The following is a 21,067-nucleotide window of genomic DNA, read 5'->3' on the forward strand; positions in this document are numbered from 1 at the left end:
AGCAACACTTCGTCTTATTAAAATGTTAATGTGATAAGTCGACATCATTAAATGCTCAGTTATCAAAAACACAGTTTGTTTTCCAGTTAACACAACAATCTCGTGTCACAGTATAGACATATTTAGTATACTCAAGTAAAAAATGAGTTGTAAGTGTTAAAAATGATTTGCCAGTGCTTTTTAGGGTTCCGTAGTCAACTAGGAACCCTTATAGTTTCGCCATGTCTGTCCGTCTGTCTGTCTGTCTGTCCGTCCGCCGCTAAGCTCAGAGACCGTTAGTACTAGGAAGCTGTAATTTTGCATGAAAATACATTCTCAGTCATGCCGACAAAATGGCGAAATTAAATTAAAATAAAGTGAAATAAGTTGCCAGACGATTGTACGATTCAGTGATCTGATAATGAATTTGCACTTTAAAGTTAATTTATGTTAATGATAAAATTAAGCCCCGCCCCTTTCTAAAATCAAAACTGTTGGGTGGGTGGAAAAAAAATAAAAATTCAAGATTATAACGATGAAAATTATAACGGCTAAGATTTCTGGTATTGATATTTCTGGTATTCTGCTAACATGGCTGCTATTTTAAGAGTAAATAGCAGCCTAAGGTATAAAATATACCTAAACTTGGAAGATTCCGTACACAATACGAAATCCTTCGAAAAATATTACTTGATTTTTTCGTAATGGCTAACCCTTATCTTGGGTGTGTTCGACACGCTCTTGGCCGGTTTTTTATTTTAATTTTAATCATCCTAAATTTTGGAATCTGGCATAGGTGGGCCAATCAACTTTTTTACCGACACTAATCTGTCCGCGACATTTTTCAAACAATTGCAGATTTTTGTAAGTAAACATGTTCTTTCTGTAATTTAATAGATGGTGTACATGAATACATGCCATCCTACGTAAGTTCAACCTATTAAACCGTGAAATATCTTGTTGGAAGTACGATTTTTTGGTAATGCCAGAGACAATTCTGGTAACGCAGGAGACGCCCAAAGTGTCGGTAAAATAGTTGATTGGCCCAGGTACGGAAATTAATTGAAGAATAAAAGGCATCGATAAAACGATTCTGTTTTCAGTAGGTATAACTTTGAAAATGTAATCGTACTCAAACCAACTCAATCGTGACCCACTGTGGAAACTTTTCGTAGGAAAAATCATAGTGACATGGCATTGTTTGCCAAGGGAATTTACTATGACCCTTTCACAAGAACGTTCTACGGTGGCTCAGGAATCAAAAGGTTTGACTGTACATACATGCAGATTAAACACGCTTTACGCTCTCATCAGACCCTTTTGATGCTGAACAGCTGAACTATGCTGAAACATGTTAAGCGAAGCTCGGTCTGGAATATATTACGTATTAAACTATAACGTGACAAAAGTTTAACGCAGTGTTAATAAACCGAAAACACAGCGCTATCAAAGTGATAAGGAACAAAAAAATATATACCTACCTAAATCATGTTGCGTTTTATTTATACGTCGAAATTTTAGTGGCATATCGCTGTATGCCTTTTTAATTTTTATCATCATCATTATCAACATATATTAGACTTGGCCTCCCCCATAGACCTCCAGTTACTTGAACCCGCGGCTTTAACCAGGTCATCCGTCCATCTTGTTGGTGGACGTCCTACGCTGCGCTTGCCCATCCGCGGTCTCCACTCGAGAACATTCGGCTCCAACGGCCATCTGTTCTCCCTGCAATGCAATGTGGCCTGCTCATTGCCACTTTACTAACTAATTTCTTTAATAAATGGGACCAAGGAAGAATAAACGCCTTTAATATTATTGTTAGCAAATATTATTACTCAGGAGTTATGTTGCTAATAACCCTCCTCCTTCGCAGCCGGGTAAAAAGAAATGGCGTAACAAATTGTGTAGGTATTAAATTAAATAATCCGTGGCGCCCTAAGCTGTTAACTTTAAATCCCTCCTCCATTATGTATATTCTCCTTTTATTACCATCCTGTGTGATTTTATATCCTCTAATAATATAAGACTATAGTTCTAACCAATAATAACATGTTTTGTCTTTCTCTTAGTGTGGCGTGACTCCCGCAACAAGGTTCGGCAGAAAAAGATTTATTTTTATTTTTAAAAATATTTTCTTGCTCCTGTCAAACTGTTGGCGTTCTGCAGAATTAACCGCAACCCTGTCATCGTAACTGACTTTGGCCAGAGCCTTAAGGCCGCCATCAAGGCGAATAATAATAATAATAATCCGCGGCACGTAAGTAAAACCAACGTGGCTGCAAAAAATTACCAACTTCGAGGTATATCCAATAAAAAAGAATTATCTAAATCGGACTATTCTGTAAAAAGTATAATGCGTGGTCGTTCATATATTACAATTAGTGAGTGAACAATCAATCAACCCTTGTTTTCCTATCCTTAGGGTTAATTTTTTTTTCGAATTTTTATGGGACTAACTGGGGTTTACCCTTTCCAATTAAAAAATAATTATCAAAATCGGACTACTATGTAAAAAGTTATGCGTGATCAAGGTACATAAAAAAAAATATACGCGTCGACTTGAGAACCTCCTCCGTTTTTTTCGTCGGTTAAAAAGCTTGGGCTTGGGGTGGCAGGATTGATCACCAGTAACTAATGTCTAAAGAGAGATAGGTGCTAGTAAGTGTCTTTGTGGGAGCTAAGATATGTATGTGGTTAATTGTGATATCGTAAGTTTAGGGAATGCCACGTTGCGCAATAAAGTGGTACCTGCGGGGGACTTTTAAGACAAAGCCCTCTTTTTGTTCTACTTCGGCCCGTTCGCTAATACTGGCCGCCAGATAGACCAGGACACCAGGACCGAGTTTGTTGGCGATAGAACAAAAGCGTTCCACGTACTTAAGGAATTTTAGAAAGTTTGGTGAGACTCTTTTTATTTTCATGATTGTTCCCTATTTGTAGTTTTTGATCGTTGTGTCCGCTGGGTTACTTACAAGGAAAGGTACCCAACTGTCCGGCACCGATTTGTTTTATTTTTATGTGTTAGAGGATATAGTCTAAAATAATGGACACGCATTTTTTTAGCTGCCCAAGCACAATCTACTTATTCGGAAAAATTGACGTTAAAAGTACTGAAGAGTGCTGTTTAAACTAATTTTTAAAAATAATGGACCGGTGTTTTTTTTATAGGTGGTAGGATACGTATAGATATAAATAGATATATTTGTATTGTGAGATTAAAATAAAATATTGGTAATTAGATAGATACCACAATTCCCTCCGGCGTCTTACGTCAAAGTCGTAAAATTTCCAGTGTCGAAATTGCGTCCACATCGTAAGAGGTCCATGACTTACAGAAATGTACATGTCAAGTAAATCTATATTTCAGTCAATATCAGAATTTACGCATTTGAAATCAATAATTTGGAATATTTATTAAGCCTACGACCAGATGGCCTAGTGGTTAGAGAACCTGACTACAAAGCTTGAGGTCCCGGGTTCGATTCCCGTGTCGGAGCAGATAGCCGTGAAGCAGCAATGCTTGCAGTGTTGTGTATCGGCGAGGAGAGTAAGAGCCGGCGAAATTACTGGCACTTGAGGTATCCCATCTTAGGCCTCTAGGTTGGCAACGCATCTGCAATACCCCTGGTGTTGCAGGTGTTTATGGGCGGTGGTGATCTCTTACGATCAGGAGACCCACTTGCTCGTTTGCCATCCAGTCGAATAAAAAAAATACGAATGCTTGTTCTCGGGTCTTGGATGTTTAATATGTACCTATTTAAGTATGTATCTATCTATATAATTATATTTATCCATTGCTTAGTACCCATAACACAAGCTTTGCTAAGCTTACTTTGGGACTAGGTCAATTGGTGTGAATTGTCCCGTGATATTTATTTATTAAGCCTGTTTTAATTCCATATACTCCTTCACTGAGTAAAAGCATTGCTCCTGCTGCCATTTACTTATGAAACTGCTTTATTTTCTCAGATGTTAGTGATAGCAGGCTGTTGCTGCTGCGGATACGAAGATAAGGAAGGACAGCAAGCCCGACGACGGTGAAGTGGAGACCCCGGTACAGCAAGACAGCGTTATTTGAAAATCGCCAGCATGACAACTCAACCAGAAGATTTACCTTTAGGCTTTGAACGTTGTGACTGTTTCCACCAGAGATGTCCGAGGTAGCTGAGCGGTGCGAGGATGCGTAGCGAGGATGTGTACATCCTTACATTTCTCTGGTGGAAACGCAGCCTTCAAGGACTTTAATTCATGAGCCCGCATGGAACCTTTTCAAAAGAAAAGTCATTACGATTTTCCTTATTAATTAATGCGATGTCACTATGACGTTTACTGTGATTTTTTTATTTGAAATAAGTTTTTCTAGCGATGGTTCTTAGACGTTTTTAATCAAAATCGGTTTAGCCGTTTTTGAGATATTAAATTTTGAAATGACAAAGTCAGGGGTTTTTCAACTTTGTTGGTTAGATCATGGCTTGAAATAAAATAATTTATATTTATTATCTATGTCTTATATTTATTAAATTATAGTAGGTAATGAATATTAAAAGCTACAAAATGTTATTTTTATTATATACGAGTACATAATTATTATTAATTGTGTCAACAATTTGTTTTTATTTTACTTTGGACATAACTGGCAATATTCAGTACATTATAATGAAACTTTGGTACCTTCTTAACAAAAACCAATATCATTATGTATAAGTGACACATTTAATAATTAACTAAAATAATAAAACGAAGAAGCGTTGCTAGCTTTTTATACAAAATGCCAGGAAGATATTTCTGGGTTTAATTTAGTTTTTATTTAATTCGAAATTTGCTTACAAGTATTGTTATATTTTATTTGTAAAAAAAACCTATAAATTGTATATATACCTGTTTATATTTATTTATTTATTAGGTATATTTATCAAAATTCGCATTGCGGACGGCCCTATGGCCTCTGATTCCCTGTAGAACGTTTCCACGGTACGTACCGTATAGTCGAGTTAATAAACTAGTGAGCAAAAATTTGATCAATAATATCTGAACACGCTTCTATGCCGTTAACAATAGAGTCGTGCTCAGATATTTTTGATCAAATTTTTGCTCACTAGTTTATTAACTCGACTGTACATTCATAGTAAATTAACTGGTCAAGCAAAGCAATGTCTAGGACTTGTCGAAATGGCGAAATTTACGCGGATCTCACGTGTTTCGAATCACGCTGTATATGGACTCTCTCTGATCAGATCTCAGACTCTCATCTCAGAATGAGAGCTCACACGAACTCGGTGTAGATTGGAAACTTCATGGAATTTTCTTCACCGTAAAGTTCAAGATAAATTTCGCACACGAATTTTTAAAAACTCAGACGGAGCCTGGATTTGAACTCACGATCCTCTGCTTGAGAGCCGCAGGTAAAACATCTGTGGCAGTGTACTCGAACGTAAATCGCGCTATCTAGACAAGTTCTTTGACTTTTTCTGTGAAGGTTCCACAGTGAATCAAGATTGAGATGGTATGATCTCTAAAAAGATTAACGTAGATATAGTATTTTAGGTATCTAAGTCTGTGTAGCATTATATCTCTCAAGCGTATAAACCGATTTAGATGTGATTTTCTATAGATGTTTAATTAAGCTCATCATTACGGCTTACGTTTCATCAAAATTGGTTCTAACGTTCATGAGATACCAGACTTTCAAAAATCGAAAATGTTTCTTTTTTACTTTTCTAAGTTGCAGCATAAAATATAAACAGGTATTAGGGTAGTATACACATGCACGACGCGCGGTTCCAAATAAAATGCTGAAACTGCAAACATATTTCGCCTGGTGGCATTTGCATTGGCGAAGTTTGCCACAAGGAGCATAACGGACTTAACAGCATAACTGGGTCATTATTCCAACGTTTGAACTGCCTCATATTTGTGTTCACATTTTTTTATGAATGGTCTATAGAATGTTATGACATTTTCGATTATTTCTAGACGTGCTGTATTTCAACTTGATAACCTGGAAACTGTAATCTTCTATAATGTCCACAAAAATGTGCCCTCAAAAATCATACGGAATAAACCCTTGAATAATGATACGACTATCACATTAAAATACGGTTTTGGGCCGTGGATTGGACAGCAGACAGCGGAGCGACGAGTGTCTTCTGTTCATTGTACATGTTTGTTCTATTTAAAAGATTAGTCAGTAATCGTTTTGCAATGTATTGTCGTTTTAGTTTGTTTTATATTTATTTTTAGGATGTATCCATATTAATATCAACACATGCTTGACAGTACTGACATAATAATACTCGTAGCTATTGTCGTAATCTAAGCTACTCTGAACCAATATCTCCATCACCACTTGGTGAGCCACGGTCACCAGCATCACCATACATTGTATCACTGTTAGATATTGAAGTGTCATCTAAAGAATATCGACGGCATCCCTGGCTACGTAGCCTGACATCTTCTGCATCTCTTTGTGGTACAGCTGCCACAACTGGGGCGTTGTTGCGTCCAGGACTATGTTCATTATTTAATGACAGTGCTGAGTTTGCCGCTCGGAGACTGATCTCTTCGAAAGCTGGTGTGCTTTGTGCGTCTATAATACTTGAAGCGTACACGTTTCGGCATCTAGCGATCCAGCATGAGTAGCACAGGCAAGCTAAACCAGTGATAAATAGTAACTGAAAAGAAAATATTTTTGTTTGTAAAAAATTGGAATAGGTTTCTTTTACCTGTGATACTTTGAAAAAATGAAAAATGAAAAAAAAAATGAAAATGAAAAGATTTATTCGGGACACACACATATAAATAATAGATACAGAACAATAACATAATAATAATGTGAAATAAAATAAAATGAGATTACAAAATACAAAAATAATTAAAAAAGAGAAAATAAAAAAAATACTTTGTTTACTTATTTTTTAATACTTAGCTCAATTCTTCAAATGAGAATTATATTAATGGTCAGATTTTGGAGCAATATCATCATCATCATCACCATATCAGCCGTAGGACGTCCACAGTTGGACATAGATCTCCAGTTGGTTGGTTGGCTTTAACCAGGCGATCCGTCCATCTCGTTGGTGGACGTCCCACGCTGCGTCTATTTTACTATAGGTTATTAGATAATATGTAAACATCAAGTTCTAATTGATTTGGATCATTGTCCAATAGGACCACTCCTGATGGCTATAGTGCTGAGGCACCGACTTCAAACTAGTACCTAGATTAAGGTTAAACAGAAGAAAAAGGAAAAAAGTTTTATTATTATTTGCTTTTCGGTATTTTCGGCGGCTTAATTTATTTGTTAAATGTTTTTTACTTTATACTTTATTCCCACCTTTCGGGTATTTTTTTCCCCAAATTAATATAAGGCCAACTGCTAGGTATACCCTATCCAATAACTGGTATCGTGTTGGTATCAGTCGTTCTAAATTAATTAATTTATTATTTATATCACGATTAAAACCACAATGTTAAACTTGTACTTTTTAAGATACTCTAACCACAGCCAGTTGGCAAATTCTTATTATTACATTTTCGATAATATTTAACATGCTAATATTTATACAAGTAAAACTTACCGACGTTACAGACATCAAAATGATAATCCATTCTTCCTCACCCATTGTTCACTTGTTTTAACAGTCAATTACATTTTTTCGTCATTCTGCACAAACGCTCGTCAAATGAATGTTACTAGAACTGTGTCAAACTATCTACCACACAGATGTTCGTGATCGCATTTAACACATCTTTCTACCCTCGTCTTACACCATGAGACAGAAAGAAGTGGTGAAAATGATAATGATTTCAAGTATGTTAAATTGAAGCCTCTGACAAGATTACTTGAGAATCCATTTTGTTTAGAATATTTATGTACATATGAACCACCGGTAAACATTTTTAAACAATAAAAAAGGGTAGGAATGAAGTGAAAAATAAACTGTAAAGGCGAAATCATCCTTCAGATATTAAGCATTATGCCGCCTCCACATGCTTGGTGTTTGCCACAAATAGCAAACACTTGCCAAACACCGACCACAATCACCCAACACAAACACGGCATTCCCAGGCTTGGCGAACATGCTAGTATATGCAAGCATGGCGGACGACGAGTTTGTTGAGGCAGCGATAACTTTCGGGTTGACCTATTTTTATTATAAAGAAAGCAATTTGGATACATCGCAAACACGTTTGTCGAATACCCTATGATTTGTGCACAAAAAACGTCACCGACGCCGCTCACTGGCAAACACGAACAAAAACAGGCAAACACAGGCGAACACCTATCCACACGCTCGTGTTCGTTGTTTGGTGTTCGCTGTTTGCAATTGTTTGCCAAGCATGTGGAGGCGGCATAAGAATTAAGTTTCAATAATATTACATTAATGAATCGAAAATTAATGAAATATCCTACATAGGGTAACGTCCTAACACCCAAAGTACTTTATAAAGGACTTATTAGTAATTTGACATTGAATTCTCTCAGAAGTGACATAAAGTTTCATGTTCATAAAACAAAAATTTGACTTGGGCGTTAAGAGGGTAATGGTATGAACCGCGCCATTTTTCTTACTGTCGTCTACTTCAACAAGTATGCGTATCGTGTAAATAATATGTATTTCGCATAACATTTAATTGTCCTAATATGAAATCGCATAACATAATTGTGCATAACAGCGAACTTGCATAATTATAAAGAAGCATAACACTTATTTAGCATAATAATGAATCCGCATAATTAAAATATGCATAACATTATAATTTTATCAAGCGAGTGAATTAGCTTGTTCAGGGCAAAACCGACTCGGTTAGATTAGGTTTAGAAGGCTAAGGCGGGAACGAAGCGTAGCGTACCTCCCGCCTTAGCCTTCGATGTAAAGTATTTTTTTATAATAGCACAATAATATATCATTTTCACATTGTAGTTCACTTCTCAGATCTAATTGGGTAAATAAAACAATATTTGTGGTCAGTCAAAATAATCATTTTACTTATATTAATAATTTTTTACTTTATATATTTTTTTGACAAATAAAATTTACAATTTAATTATAGTCATCATTTCATATTTATACGGTTTAATACTACAGCAAATCAATGTTATGCTACTTAAATTTATGACAAATTACCGTTATGCCAATCCACATTATGCGCATTTACCTTATGCGTATACAGTTATATAAGTAATAATTTCAATTAGGACAATTAATTTATGCGAATATAGACCCTGTTTCATGCGAATAAACCGAGACGGAATCATTTCTAGTAATCACATCAAATTTATCAACATGAAGTGGAAATGGCCCTATTTTTTTTGCATTACCGCTATATGCTGTGCAGCTCACGTTTGATTTATAAAAATCAATTTCAAAGTTGTGTGAAAGTAACCTAGTGATATTTTCACCATTCAGTACACATATATATAATGATATATGTATTTGTGTTTAAACCAATAATAATTCATAATTTATTTACTTATTGCGTTTCAAGCTGTACATAAAGGTCTTACATTAATTAACATTCTAAGATCATAAAACCTGCAAGGGCACAGCAATCTTATAAATATTAACTATAATAGAGTACAATTAAATTAATTATTAGAATAGGTTTAAGATTTATTATAACATGGATTAACTAAATTAATATTAACATCATGTCAAACACAGAATAAAAAAAATATTACATATATATGTAATAACATAATAATATATATATATGACATAATAATATATATGCACTCGTACTTAAATTGATGACAAATTAAGAACTTCAATTCCTACCAATATAAATAATATTATTATTATATTATATTATATTATCAATGTAATATTTATCTATTACTTTTCAATAATAACTGAGGCTGTGACTTTTAGTATTTTGACATTTAATAAAAAATAATGAATCAATATACCTACCATAAGATTTTATTAAGACCATATTATTATAGCAATAAAATTAAAGACGCAGTGACAAAGAACAAGCAGAAAAAAAAGGAAAAGTAATATTTCTTCAAAACCCACTATAAAATTAAGGCATTAGTAAATACTATTGAAATAAACATTACTCGTAACTACATGGTTTTTGTAAAAAAAACATAATATTCTATTAATATAAATTTAATCTTAACAACCCTAGGTAAAATCCTAACAAATTGTCAAGTGTTACGTCAGATATGATATGAATCATCATTTCGTATTATTTAAACATAAAACTATTTTTTGGTAACTCAATCTGCCACCACTGGCACTTAGTTACTGCTAATATTAATATCATGCACATTGTATGGGCCAAAACTTTGAACTGATTATTATCTATACTACTAACACATTTTTCATGCCCATCTTACCCACTGTTATTTGTTTCATCAGTGTCATATCCTTTACCGCATTTATCTTTATCTAGAGTATCGTGTTTTTCGCTGTTATCTTCAGTTGTATCATCATTTATATTTTCGTTGTTATGTTCTCTAACATTTTCACTTACATTTATATCTTCACTGAAATCTTGGGCTCTACTACTACCCTCATCGTTGCAGATACTATTAAATTTAGTCCCCATACGGGCACATGTTTCACACCCGACCTCCCCATTGTTCATTTCTCTATCGGCGTCGTTAGTAATTATATTGTTATTTATATCAACACTTTCAACATGACCGTGTACGCCATATGCGCATTTGCTTTCATCATCGGAAATATAACAAACACATCTACGAACCACACCGGGAGACGGGTCATCATTTGAATTCTTACTACTTTCTTCACTTTAATTTTGACTACTATGTGCTATTTCATTATTACTATTTTCTTCACTTTGATTTGGACTACTATTTGCTCTCTCATTACGACTATTTCCTTCACTTAGATATTGACTACTATTTGCGATCTGATTATTACTTCTTCCTTCAGTTTGATTTTGACTACTATTTGCTCTGTTCGAAGTCAAATGGTTTTCTCTAGAATTTCGATGGCGTAAAACAGGTTGATTATTGGCTGCGTCTTCGTAGCCAGGTGGTCGTGGCTCAGCGTAAGGTCGTCTCAGGTTTTCATGGTGTGAAGCAGCTACCACTGCTTGGGCTTCTGCCAGGCTATCGGGTCTGTAGTGAAGTCTGTAGTAAAGATACCAGCTGATGGCTAGGTATATTATCAGTAGCAGCTGTAATAAAAAAATGTCTTTATTAAAATAGGTTTGTGATTCCTCATTAACGTACCTTTTAAAAGAGCCGGCACAGCGCGAGTCATTTTAGATTGGTTACTGACATAATAGAATATACTGACCGGCAAAAATCTGGCCCTCAAATGTATGCAGTTATAGGTAATTTTGTATGGAGAGTAGGCCAAATTTGGTGCCACTAAGTATAATAGTAAAATAAAAATTATTTAGTGAAATTATTAAATTAAATATGTATTCAATATTTGATAAATTATTCGATAAAATGAAATTAGACATTAAATTAAATAAAATGTTGAAATTAATTAATAACTGTAATAGCCGTAAATATATATAAAGTATCAATATCATAACATACTTTTTTTACAAGCTTTTATTTAGTTTCACCTGTCCCGTTGTCTGTCTGTCTGTCTGTTATCAAATCTTGCAAGTTAAATTTGACCAACTTCCAGTAGTCAGATTGACTTGAAGTTTGGAATTATTATGTAAATCACTTGACAATACAATAATTTAGTAGTGACATCCTGGTAGTCCAGCCAGGATCGTCTCCGCAGGACGGAACTCTTCAACGGTTAATAGCGTCGACTTGAAATTTGGTAAGCAAATGTAGTTTGGGTGACAATGCAAGTACAGTCTCTCTGGTGGAAACAACTGAGCGGAGCGAGGAGAGGTAAATGAAGCGTTTCTATTGGTTAATGAAAACATACTCTTCGCACATCTCTGGTGGAAACGCTGCTTTAATAAAAAGGAAACGTTTTTACTTACAAAGCCGATTACTATTTTGAGAATGCTGAGCTCTGTGTCTTCCATCGGTCTCCTTGCTTAGATCCCGCGGTAGTTTCACAGCTCAAAATTAACTATACAATCTCCTAGATTTCACAAAACCGTTGATTTGTTTTGCCGAAATATAATTTTTGTTCAGGATTGATGCCGGAAACAGCAAAATTTTGAAAAAGACGACGATGCAAAGCGGGTTCTAACTGTTATTTAAATAAAGATATAGGTTTGATTGATTTTCTTTAAATAAAATATAAGGGGGTAGTTTGTAAAAATGAGCACCAATCATATAATATTCTTGGTTTTTTTGGCTCGTCTTTAAGCATGCATTGCATTAATTTTAGAGTTCTATTTTTTAAAGTTCTCGAACGAAGACTATGGATTGGTAAGCACAGCGTAGGACGTCCACCAACGAGATATTTTAATCAGGTGATATTTTAAGCCCTGGGGTTGAGGTCTAATGAAGGAGGCTTCTGATCAACAATGATATGATGATGATGATGATTTTTAAATACCTTTCATTTTTTTATGAGAGGGGGATAACGAGCATTCGGGTCACCTGATGGGAAGCAATCACCGCCTCCCATGACACCTGTCAACACGAGGTGTACAGGAGCGTGATAGCCAAAATGTGTGATGGCAAACTAGCAAGTGGATCTCCTGATGGTAAGAGATCACCACCGTCCATAAACATCTGCAACACAAGGGGTATTGCAGATGCGTTGCCAACCTAGACGCCTAAGATCGGATACCTCAAGTACCAGTAATTTCACCGGCTGTCTTACTCTCCACGCCGAAACACAACAGTGCAAGCACTGCTGCTCCACGGCAGGATTAGCAAACAAGATGGTGGTAGCAATCCGGGCGGACCTTGCAAAGGTCCTACTACCTGCAAAAAAATAATTTATATTATTATTATGCAATAAAAACAACTTTTTTGTGATCTGATCGTGAAATTATAATTCGCGGATTAAATAACATGAATAGAAAGGCATTATTTATACGCAGATATTTTTTTATTAAAGCGGTAAATATAAGGTCATAAGTAATTTATAAAATAGATAAAAAATAAGAAATTTCTTAAGAAAACATATAGATACAGAATTTATAAGACGAAGTGCAGAAAAGCAGAAAATAATATTTAATTTGTCACTACTTTTTAAAAAGCTCGTGATCTCAAAATCAACAATTTTACTAATTGAAGTTTTTGCATTTGATTCTAGGTCCAGTTTAGTTTATTACTTATTAGCTATTTTAGATATGAGCTTCTTTCAAAGCATTAACATTACACAATTAAAGTTTTATATATTTTAATTATGTAAAAATACATATTTCATTAATTTAAACTGAGTTAATCCTCTTTCCAATAATAATCAATAATCAATATTAAAAAAAAACCTCATAAATGGTCATGTGCAGTATTACAAAAATCTATATAATATAATTTGCTTAGTCGTAAACTAAGTAATAAATATAAACAATGTCTAAAATATAAAATATCAGTCTTTGTATAATATTACTCGAAAATTGTTCTATGGTAGCTCAATTGCCACCACTGGCAGTGTCATATTTACTGTTAAAACTTATATCTTCTGCACTATAATACCGATCAACACTTCCAATCTCACTATTAGCTATGCTAATGACATCATCCTCACATTTTTCATTCTTTACTGCCCCATTGTTATGCTCTCCACCAGCATTGTACTTTTTATCGCATGTTTCATTATCCACAGCGTCGAGTTTTCTGTTCCTATCTTCATCTTTATCACAACTCTCATTCTCTTTATCACTTTTCCCGACATTTATACCTGCAGTGCTACTGCTACTTAAAGTATCCTTAGCCTTCTCCATATTCTCTCTTTTACGTTTAAGTTTTCGACCTTTTACAGTATTATGCTTACCATCACTAAACTCAAAATAGGTACCAATAGTTTGACTGTTATTTTCTTCAGTACTTTCCGTTGTATCAACGTACAAAACACATACGTTTTCATCTTCAGGGACAGACTTAAAATTGCTACCTCCTGCAGTCTGTGATTTTTTGTCATCCTTACTTTCCCCTTTTTGATTTTGACTACCACTGGCTTGCTCGCTATCGGGTTGAACTGTATCTCTACCAGTATTTCGGGCACCGTCTGAAGTTCTGTCCGAGGAATTTGGATGGCTTGAACCAGGTTGAGCGCCGACAACCTCCTCATATGTTGGCGGTGGCATAGACTCATCTAATTGTCTTTGGATGTCTTGCCGTAAAGATGATAGTGAATAGGTCTCTGCAGCACTAGGAGTATCAGCATCAGGGCAGGCGCAAAAATAAGCTATGGCGAGAAGCATTGCTACCGCGATCTGAAAGAAAAGAAGTATAACCTTTATAAAAGGTTGTTATGTACTTAAGCCGAGTTTAGACTTGCAAGACAAATCGTGCAAGTTGCATTACATTACGAGGCCGTAGATAAAGCCAACGAGTTTGTAGTGGTCAATCGAGCGCCGCAATGTAACGCAACTTGCACGATTTTTCTTGCAAGTCTAAACTCGCCTTTTAACTTAGCAATTTGTTTTGCAATATATCCTGGGAACGAAGCAATATTTTGGGATGAAAAACTATCCTATGTCTGTCCTAGAGTTTCATCCTATTTGTAACGTTAGTAGGATGGAATTGTAGATTTTTTAAATCGGAACATATTTCTGTATCTAAACAAATATTGTTTACGAGATAAAACCGTCCCCCGACGCATAAAAAGCGGTGTTATAAGTTTGAAGTGATTTGACTGATATGTGTGTCTGTTTGTGGCACAGTAGCTCTTAAACGGGTGAACCGATTTGAATGCGGTTTTTTTTATTTGAAAGCAGGGTTTCTAGCAATGGTTCTTAGACAAACATGTTTTATCAAAATCAGTATCGGGTCACCCGTTTTTGAGATATTGAACTTTGAAGTGATAACGTCGGGGGTATTCCAACTTCTTGTTGGTTTGGTGAGTCTACCTTGCATTTTGTATTTGTATATCTACATAAAGTTATTTAATTGCACATTACAAAATAGTATTCTATTGTAGACAAAACAAAAATAGGTACATGATAGCTATATTTCTCATCATCATCCCATCATATATGTCACTACCGGTCACAAGTCTCCTCTGAGAATAAAAGGGCTGGAGCCATAGTTCCAACGCGGGCCAGGCGCGGGTTGGAAACTTCAGTCACACCATTGAATTGCTGCGCAGGTTTTTGCGGGTTCCCTCGTGATGTTTTCATTCGCCGTAAAGCTCGTAGTAAATTTTAATTAATCGTCAATGAATTTTGAGACATTCAGAGGTGCGAGGCCACAGGTTAAAGGAGGGCCACACCGCTGTTTAAACAACGATGCCGGTACAGCATCGCAATGACGCATCGTATACGCACCGTTTTTAGGGTTCCGGAGCCAAAATGGCAAAAACGGAACCCTTATAGTTTCGCCATGTCTGTCTGTCTGTCTATCCGTCCGCGGCTTTGCTCAGGGCCTATCAATGCTAGAAAGCTGTAATTTTGCACTGATATATGTAAACTATGCCGAGAAAATGGTACAATTAAAAACTGAAAAAAAAAATTTTTTTTAGTGTACTCATAGACGTAAAGTGGAAGTGATTTTTTTTATCTCATCCATAGTGTGGGGTATCGTTGGATATGTCTTTTAAAACCATTAAGGGGTTGCTAAAACGATTTTTCGATTCAGTGATTTCTTTGCGAAATATTCAACTTTAAAGTGCAAAGTCGAGCGTCCCCCCGCCCTCTAAAATTTAAACCGGTTGGTGGAAAAAGTTGAAAAAAAATCAGGATGGTAGTAAGTATATCAAACTTTCAAGGAAAACTATAACAGCTAAGTTTGCTTGAGAATTATTAGTAGTGTATGATTAAATAGCAGCCCAAGGTATAAAATATACCTAAACTTGGAAGTTTCCGTATAAAATACGAAATCCTTAGAAAAATATTACATAATTTTTTCGTAATGGCTACGGAACCCTATTTTGGGCGTGTCCGACTCGCTCTTGGCCGGTTTTATTCTTGTTATCCACACCGCTGCTTAAAATACGCAAACGGTGCGGAATTGCAGTGACGTGCCGTAAGCGCCACGAGTTTTATTCGGTTAAGTCCTGACGTTTACGGCACGTCACTGCGATTCCGTATTTTAAGCAGCGGTGTGGAGAGCATGCAATAAAAACGGTGCGCATACGATGCGTCACTGCGATTCCTTACCGTCACCGTTTTTTAACCACTAAGCCACATAGGGTCTATATTGGCCACAGTGGGCAAAAAGCTTATATTAAGGTAAAATGTATCATTACTTACAAATCCGCAAATAGCTTGGAAATCTGTAAGAAAGTTGACTTTATCTGCCATATTTCACGTAGTAGTTTTAGATCTAAAAACAATTGTCACTTTATAATGTCTTCCAAATTTATTACTTGTAGTTTACAAAACCGTTACTTTATTATATACTGTCTAGGTTAGCGTGAAAATTAAAATACTTTCAAAGTGACTAACTTCTTGTAAAACGCCCTATTGGCTTTCAAACAAAAGTAGGGTTGATTCTAATTTTAAATAAAACGGGTAGTTCACAAAAATCCATACCAACCATTCCTTGTTCTAGCATAAAGGGGTATCCAGACGGGCAAAATGTCTTGGCAAATACTTACGTGCTCGCATGTCAGAGGTTGCGCCCATTTTTAACTCCCAACCCAAAAAGAGGGGTATTATTATAAGTTTAATGCTAATGTCTGTCCGTGTACAGCTGTGGCTCTCAAACAGATGGACTGACTTTAAGGAGGTTTTTAACGTAAAAGGTACTTTTCTTTGCGATAGGTTTTAGTTTATTTCGATTATATTGAATTAAATTCTTGAAGGTATAGCTCCATCGATACTCGATGATTCTGCCAATGTCGAGGTTGGAAAAGACACTAATCGGTTATTTCGAATAAAATCGGTTCCATCGATTTTGAAATATTGCGCTTTGGGTTTTTTAAATTGTGTGAATAACTTTTTACTTATTTTTTCTCTCGCTTAGTCATATCACTGACTTACTTAGGTATCCATATACTCGTAGCACTCTAAAGTTGGCCATACACGCTACGGTCTACCGTATTAAATAGTATAAGTGTCAGAGGGACGGAACGAATTTCAGAGTATGACCTCAGGTAACCTCTCCGGTAGACCGTAGCGTGTATGGCCAACTCAGGAACGCCTGCACAGGTAGACCTCATCGGTGAACCGTAACGTGTATGGCCAGCTTTAACTCGATACTTGACAAGCGTGTATCATAAGAGCGTTTTCAGATTATCCGATCCGATATCGGATCATATTTTATACATTTTACTTGCCCCGAGATCATTTCGGCATCCGATACCGATATCGGATCATATTGAGAGAAAGAGAGAGAGAGAGAGAGAGAGAGAGAGAGAGAGAGAGAGAGCGAAACATTTATTTACATAATTAATACAATAAAGAGTATAAACAAACAAACAAATACACGTACAGTCAAGGAAACTGAATCACATACATAATTAATTTCGCTATGATTTCTTTGGCAAAATGTATGGGATGTCAACATGACATTAGTAGCGCAAAGGTTCTGCCCTGGTACATGATTCAGTTTCCTTGACTGCACTGTTAGTTGGAATTCGCAAAGCTTAAGGCTATTCGTGACGTGATAAAAATTGAGATGATAAAAAACAGCTTGTGTCACTCACAACAGGGATTGTGTCACTTGATGTCTTTTAATTAAAAATAAACCAAGTGTTAGCAGTAACATTATCGTGAAAAATATTTACAGTAATACATTATATAGTTTGAGTACACTAAATTATTTATACATCTAATTAAAAATAAAATAAAACTTAAAAAATACTATTCTTGTGATTTCATATATTAATAAGATAACCACTACATACGCGTAAATATGCAACAATTAATCAATAGAGTGGAATTATGTCACAATGTTTTAAAAAATAGTTTAACTGAAATGATTAACCGCACTCTTATTGTTTTGCTGGACATACTGTATTATCTAACGCAAGAACACCCACATTTATATTCGTCATCTCCTTCTACCATCATTATTATACCATTCGGTAGACAGAGGTGCTGAAAGCAATTTCAGTTGTGTTAGACATTACTACATAGCCTTAAGCCGTATTGTCTAGAGTTTCTGACGCTCGCGATTGCAATCAAATGACAGTTTTTGTATGCGAAAAATATTTCTACGTTAGGCAATACGGCCTCTGGTCAAAGTCTGGCAAAATAATTAGAATTTGACAAGTAAATTATTGTTATAGACAGTAAATGTTTAGTCAACGAAAAGAAAAGTAAAGAAAATTCAAAAATGGATTTGTCCGAGAAGAAGAATAATAATGAAAAACTAGACATAAGTATATATAAACGATAAATCAGCAAGTGATGCGAAATTGACTATCTTGTATTACCACTCCATTGAATATTTCATCTATGACCTCAAATACCTCGCTTATCAACTATTTGTAAACGTTAGGTACATTATATCGTACCAGTCGTTGGGTTTAATTAATTTAAACTGAATCAGTAGTAGTTTCACCGCCGACATCACTGCTTCCAACTTCCGGACGCCTTTCAAACGTTGCGTTTTCGACGTTCAAAATCTCTTTTGAGTTCCTGTGACGAACGTTTGAGCTGATTTTCATGGCTTCCTCGTAGCTCGGCGGAGGCTCTGGATGGAAGAATTTTGGAAGGTTGAAGATCGGCTCATGCAGGATAGAGTCGTCGTATGATGAAGCAGTGCTCTCAAGCTCCATGCTGCTGGGAGCTTCAGCCACGTTTGAGCGTGGCAGGTTGTTTGAAAGGCATTGGCAACATATACACACACCGATGATGGTCAAGAGGATTGTCTGAAAACAATATAAGTATATGTTAAAGTTTTATTTTTTAACCCCCCCCCCCTACGCAAAACGCAAATGTCTGTGGCCATGTAGCTGTCAATCGGATGAACCAATTTCGATATTTTTTTAAACGATATATTCTTAGCTATGTTCTATTAAAATCAGTTCATCTGTTTTTGAGATATTGACCTTTGAAATGTCGGGTTTGTAACTTTCCAAACTTGATAAGGTTATGTTATGGACTTTTTCCTTCCCATTGGGATCGTAAAAGGTGACTAAGGGTTCTAATATGAAAGTGTACAGCAGCGTTCTATATTGCCAACTACGAGTTCCGTACTCCAGCTCTGCGGTGTGGAAAGCAAGGGGAACTATACTATATTCTCAAGAACAAATCCTATGAGTATATAGATAGATAGATTTGTCGTTACTAGTTACAAAAAAACTCGTACCTCAAAATAGATAATTTTTCTGAGTGAGCTTTATGAACATTACGGCAAGGTTCAATTTTGTTGTCATATTGATTTTAGATACGAGATTTTTTCAAAGTAGTGACGACATTCTTTATTCTTCAAAACAAAGACATGGCTTAGTAATTAAAGAGTAATAAAACTATCAATTCAGCACTTAAAATTAAGCCCGAAACAAGGACGATAGCAAATAAAACCATTAGTAACAATTAAACAGATCAGAAACATAAATGGAAGCCATGTGATGCACTGAAGAACAGGCGCTGGCTCAGCATTGTGCTGCGGTAAGCCACAGCGCTGGTATTCGGTGAGTAGGTACACAACGAGTAAGGACGCCGACCAACAACGTGATGAACAGCGTAATCTCGTTATCAAATGGGTTTAATTATTTAGTGGGTTCCTAGAGTAGACCACTGAACTAATTCTCTTTAAAGCAGTCGGGTTTATTGGTTCATCATCATCAGCCGGAAGACGTCCACTGCTGAACAAAGGTCTTCCACACGCCACAATGAACGACAACTCGCCACTTGCATTCACCACTTGCCCGCAACTCTCACGGTGTCATCAGTCCAGCTGATGGGAGGCCTTCCAACACTTCGTCTTCTGGTTCGTGCCCGCCGCTCGAGGACATTCCTCCCCCAACGGTTTTTACGGTTATAACGGGTTTTTTCATTGTTTAACAAAGCTTTTAAAATATACTATACAAGTATACAAGTCTTAAAATAGGCGACACATAAAACTCGTAGATCTTAGTGTGTGATATCATCAACATTTTTACCAATTGACATCTACTAAGTGTCTTCGTGGAGTATTTTTTCTATTAAATAATGTGTAAACAAAACTTACCGTCAATATAAGGGGAATCAATAAAGGTAACTCGAACATTGTGTTTATTTTGTTATAATAAATACTTTTATAAGTATACTTCGGATATAATTATTTATTTATGATTTGACGTGATTAAAATAATGTTCTTGTATTAAAGTACAGTGACCCTTAGACCAATCAGAAGGAAACTCTTTGAAACAAGGGGTAGTGAGGACTACCTTCAAAATACTACATTTCTCGGAGTATCAAACACACAGGACATGAAATTGTTTGGAATATAATGAAACCGATAGAGAACAAAATATCGGCAAATTATTTTTAGCTTAGAGTGCAACTTAAGGGGATCCCATGCCCCAATTACCTTCGATCTGAATTCCATAGTTTTCTAACGTTTTTTGTAGCTTATTATATTAACAACAATGGCTTTAAGCAATATAGTATCCCAAATTTACTTCAAATTTCTTTGTTTTCGAGATATTTGGCATCAAAGTTGAACAATTTGTGTTAATTAGTTTCAAATGAAAACCCTCGACCAGTTTTTAGAGACTTCAAAGACGAACCCAAATATGTAGATTTCGTATACATACGAAATAAGTGTTTTTTCAGACAATGTTTAAAAAATCATACAAAATTAAATATTATTTTTTTTTCAAAATCCGGAAGACAAAATGGAGATAAAAGATTGGAGAACCGATAGCCGTTTGAATTATAATTCTATCTGTAGTGCAAAAGTAGAAGATACGATTCAAAACTTGTCAAAAATCGATGAAAACCTCGGGTAGCCCCTTAAAAGAGTAAAAGTTTTCGGAACGGTCATAATTTGACGTAAAATTCTTAAACATGCCAATTATATCATCCTTAATCTTTCTTGACCTACGTATGTTATATATTGTGTTATATTATATCAAAGTACAAAAAAGATGCATGGAAAAATGTTTAGCTATCGTATTTTAACAAAAAAGT

At 35.6% G+C, this 21,067-nt stretch overlaps 3 protein-coding genes and 1 long non-coding RNA gene across 5 annotated transcripts; all 4 read right to left on the minus strand.

Moving 5' to 3' along the window:
* Positions 1 to 5,821: 5,821 nt before the first annotated feature.
* LOC141430870 (uncharacterized) lies at positions 5,822 to 7,866 on the minus strand. Its single transcript, XM_074091732.1, has 2 exons — positions 7,560 to 7,866; positions 5,822 to 6,653 (listed from the first exon to the last, which is right to left on the minus strand). Exons 1-2 carry the CDS (start codon positions 7,602 to 7,604, stop codon positions 6,300 to 6,302), a joined length of 399 nt encoding a protein of 132 aa, XP_073947833.1. The 5' UTR covers positions 7,605 to 7,866; the 3' UTR covers positions 5,822 to 6,299.
* A 2,215-nt stretch (positions 7,867 to 10,081) lies between these two features.
* LOC141430871 (uncharacterized) lies at positions 10,082 to 12,169 on the minus strand. The gene is made up of 2 exons (XR_012451671.1): positions 11,917 to 12,169; positions 10,082 to 11,136 (listed from the first exon to the last, which is right to left on the minus strand). It is a non-coding gene; the product is annotated as an uncharacterized lncRNA (long non-coding RNA).
* Positions 12,170 to 12,956: 787 nt separating this feature from the next.
* Positions 12,957 to 16,695, minus strand: LOC141430872 (uncharacterized). 2 transcript variants are annotated; one of them, XM_074091734.1, is made up of 2 exons: positions 16,599 to 16,695; positions 12,957 to 14,274 (listed from the first exon to the last, which is right to left on the minus strand). In XM_074091734.1, exon 2 carries the CDS (start codon positions 14,260 to 14,262, stop codon positions 13,471 to 13,473), a length of 792 nt encoding a protein of 263 aa, XP_073947835.1. In that variant the 5' UTR covers positions 14,263 to 14,274; positions 16,599 to 16,695; the 3' UTR covers positions 12,957 to 13,470. The 2 variants fall into 2 exon arrangements, with proteins under 2 accessions (XP_073947835.1, XP_073947834.1); XM_074091733.1 differs by lacking the exon at positions 16,599 to 16,695 and adding an exon at positions 16,252 to 16,487.
* A 665-nt stretch (positions 16,696 to 17,360) lies between these two features.
* Positions 17,361 to 20,300, minus strand: LOC141431459 (uncharacterized). The gene is made up of 2 exons (XM_074092643.1): positions 20,123 to 20,300; positions 17,361 to 18,818 (listed from the first exon to the last, which is right to left on the minus strand). The coding sequence occupies exons 1-2, from the start codon at positions 20,159 to 20,161 to the stop codon at positions 18,483 to 18,485; spliced, it is 375 nt and encodes a 124-aa protein (XP_073948744.1). The 5' UTR covers positions 20,162 to 20,300; the 3' UTR covers positions 17,361 to 18,482.
* Between the last annotated feature and the right edge of the window lie 767 nt (positions 20,301 to 21,067).

This window comes from Choristoneura fumiferana, chromosome 9 (assembly GCF_025370935.1).
Source record: "Choristoneura fumiferana chromosome 9, NRCan_CFum_1, whole genome shotgun sequence".
NCBI lineage: Eukaryota > Metazoa > Arthropoda > Insecta > Lepidoptera > Tortricidae > Choristoneura > Choristoneura fumiferana.

Coding starts and splice junctions, on each gene's coding strand:
- LOC141430870 (XM_074091732.1), bottom strand. CDS start 7,604: ATGGGTGAGGAAGAATGGATTATCATTTTGATGTCTGTAACGTCG. Junction 6,654..7,559: donor TTTTGATGTCTGTAACGTCG/GTAAGTTTTACT, acceptor TTTTCTTTTCAG/TTACTATTTATCACTGGTTT.
- LOC141430872 (XM_074091733.1), bottom strand. CDS start 16,302: ATGGCAGATAAAGTCAACTTTCTTACAGATTTCCAAGCTATTTGCGGA. Junction 14,275..16,251: donor TCCAAGCTATTTGCGGATTT/GTAAGTAATGAT, acceptor CTTTTCTTTCAG/ATCGCGGTAGCAATGCTTCT.
- LOC141431459 (XM_074092643.1), bottom strand. CDS start 20,161: ATGTTCGAGTTACCTTTATTGATTCCCCTTATATTGACG. Junction 18,819..20,122: donor TGATTCCCCTTATATTGACG/GTAAGTTTTGTT, acceptor TATTGTTTTCAG/ACAATCCTCTTGACCATCAT.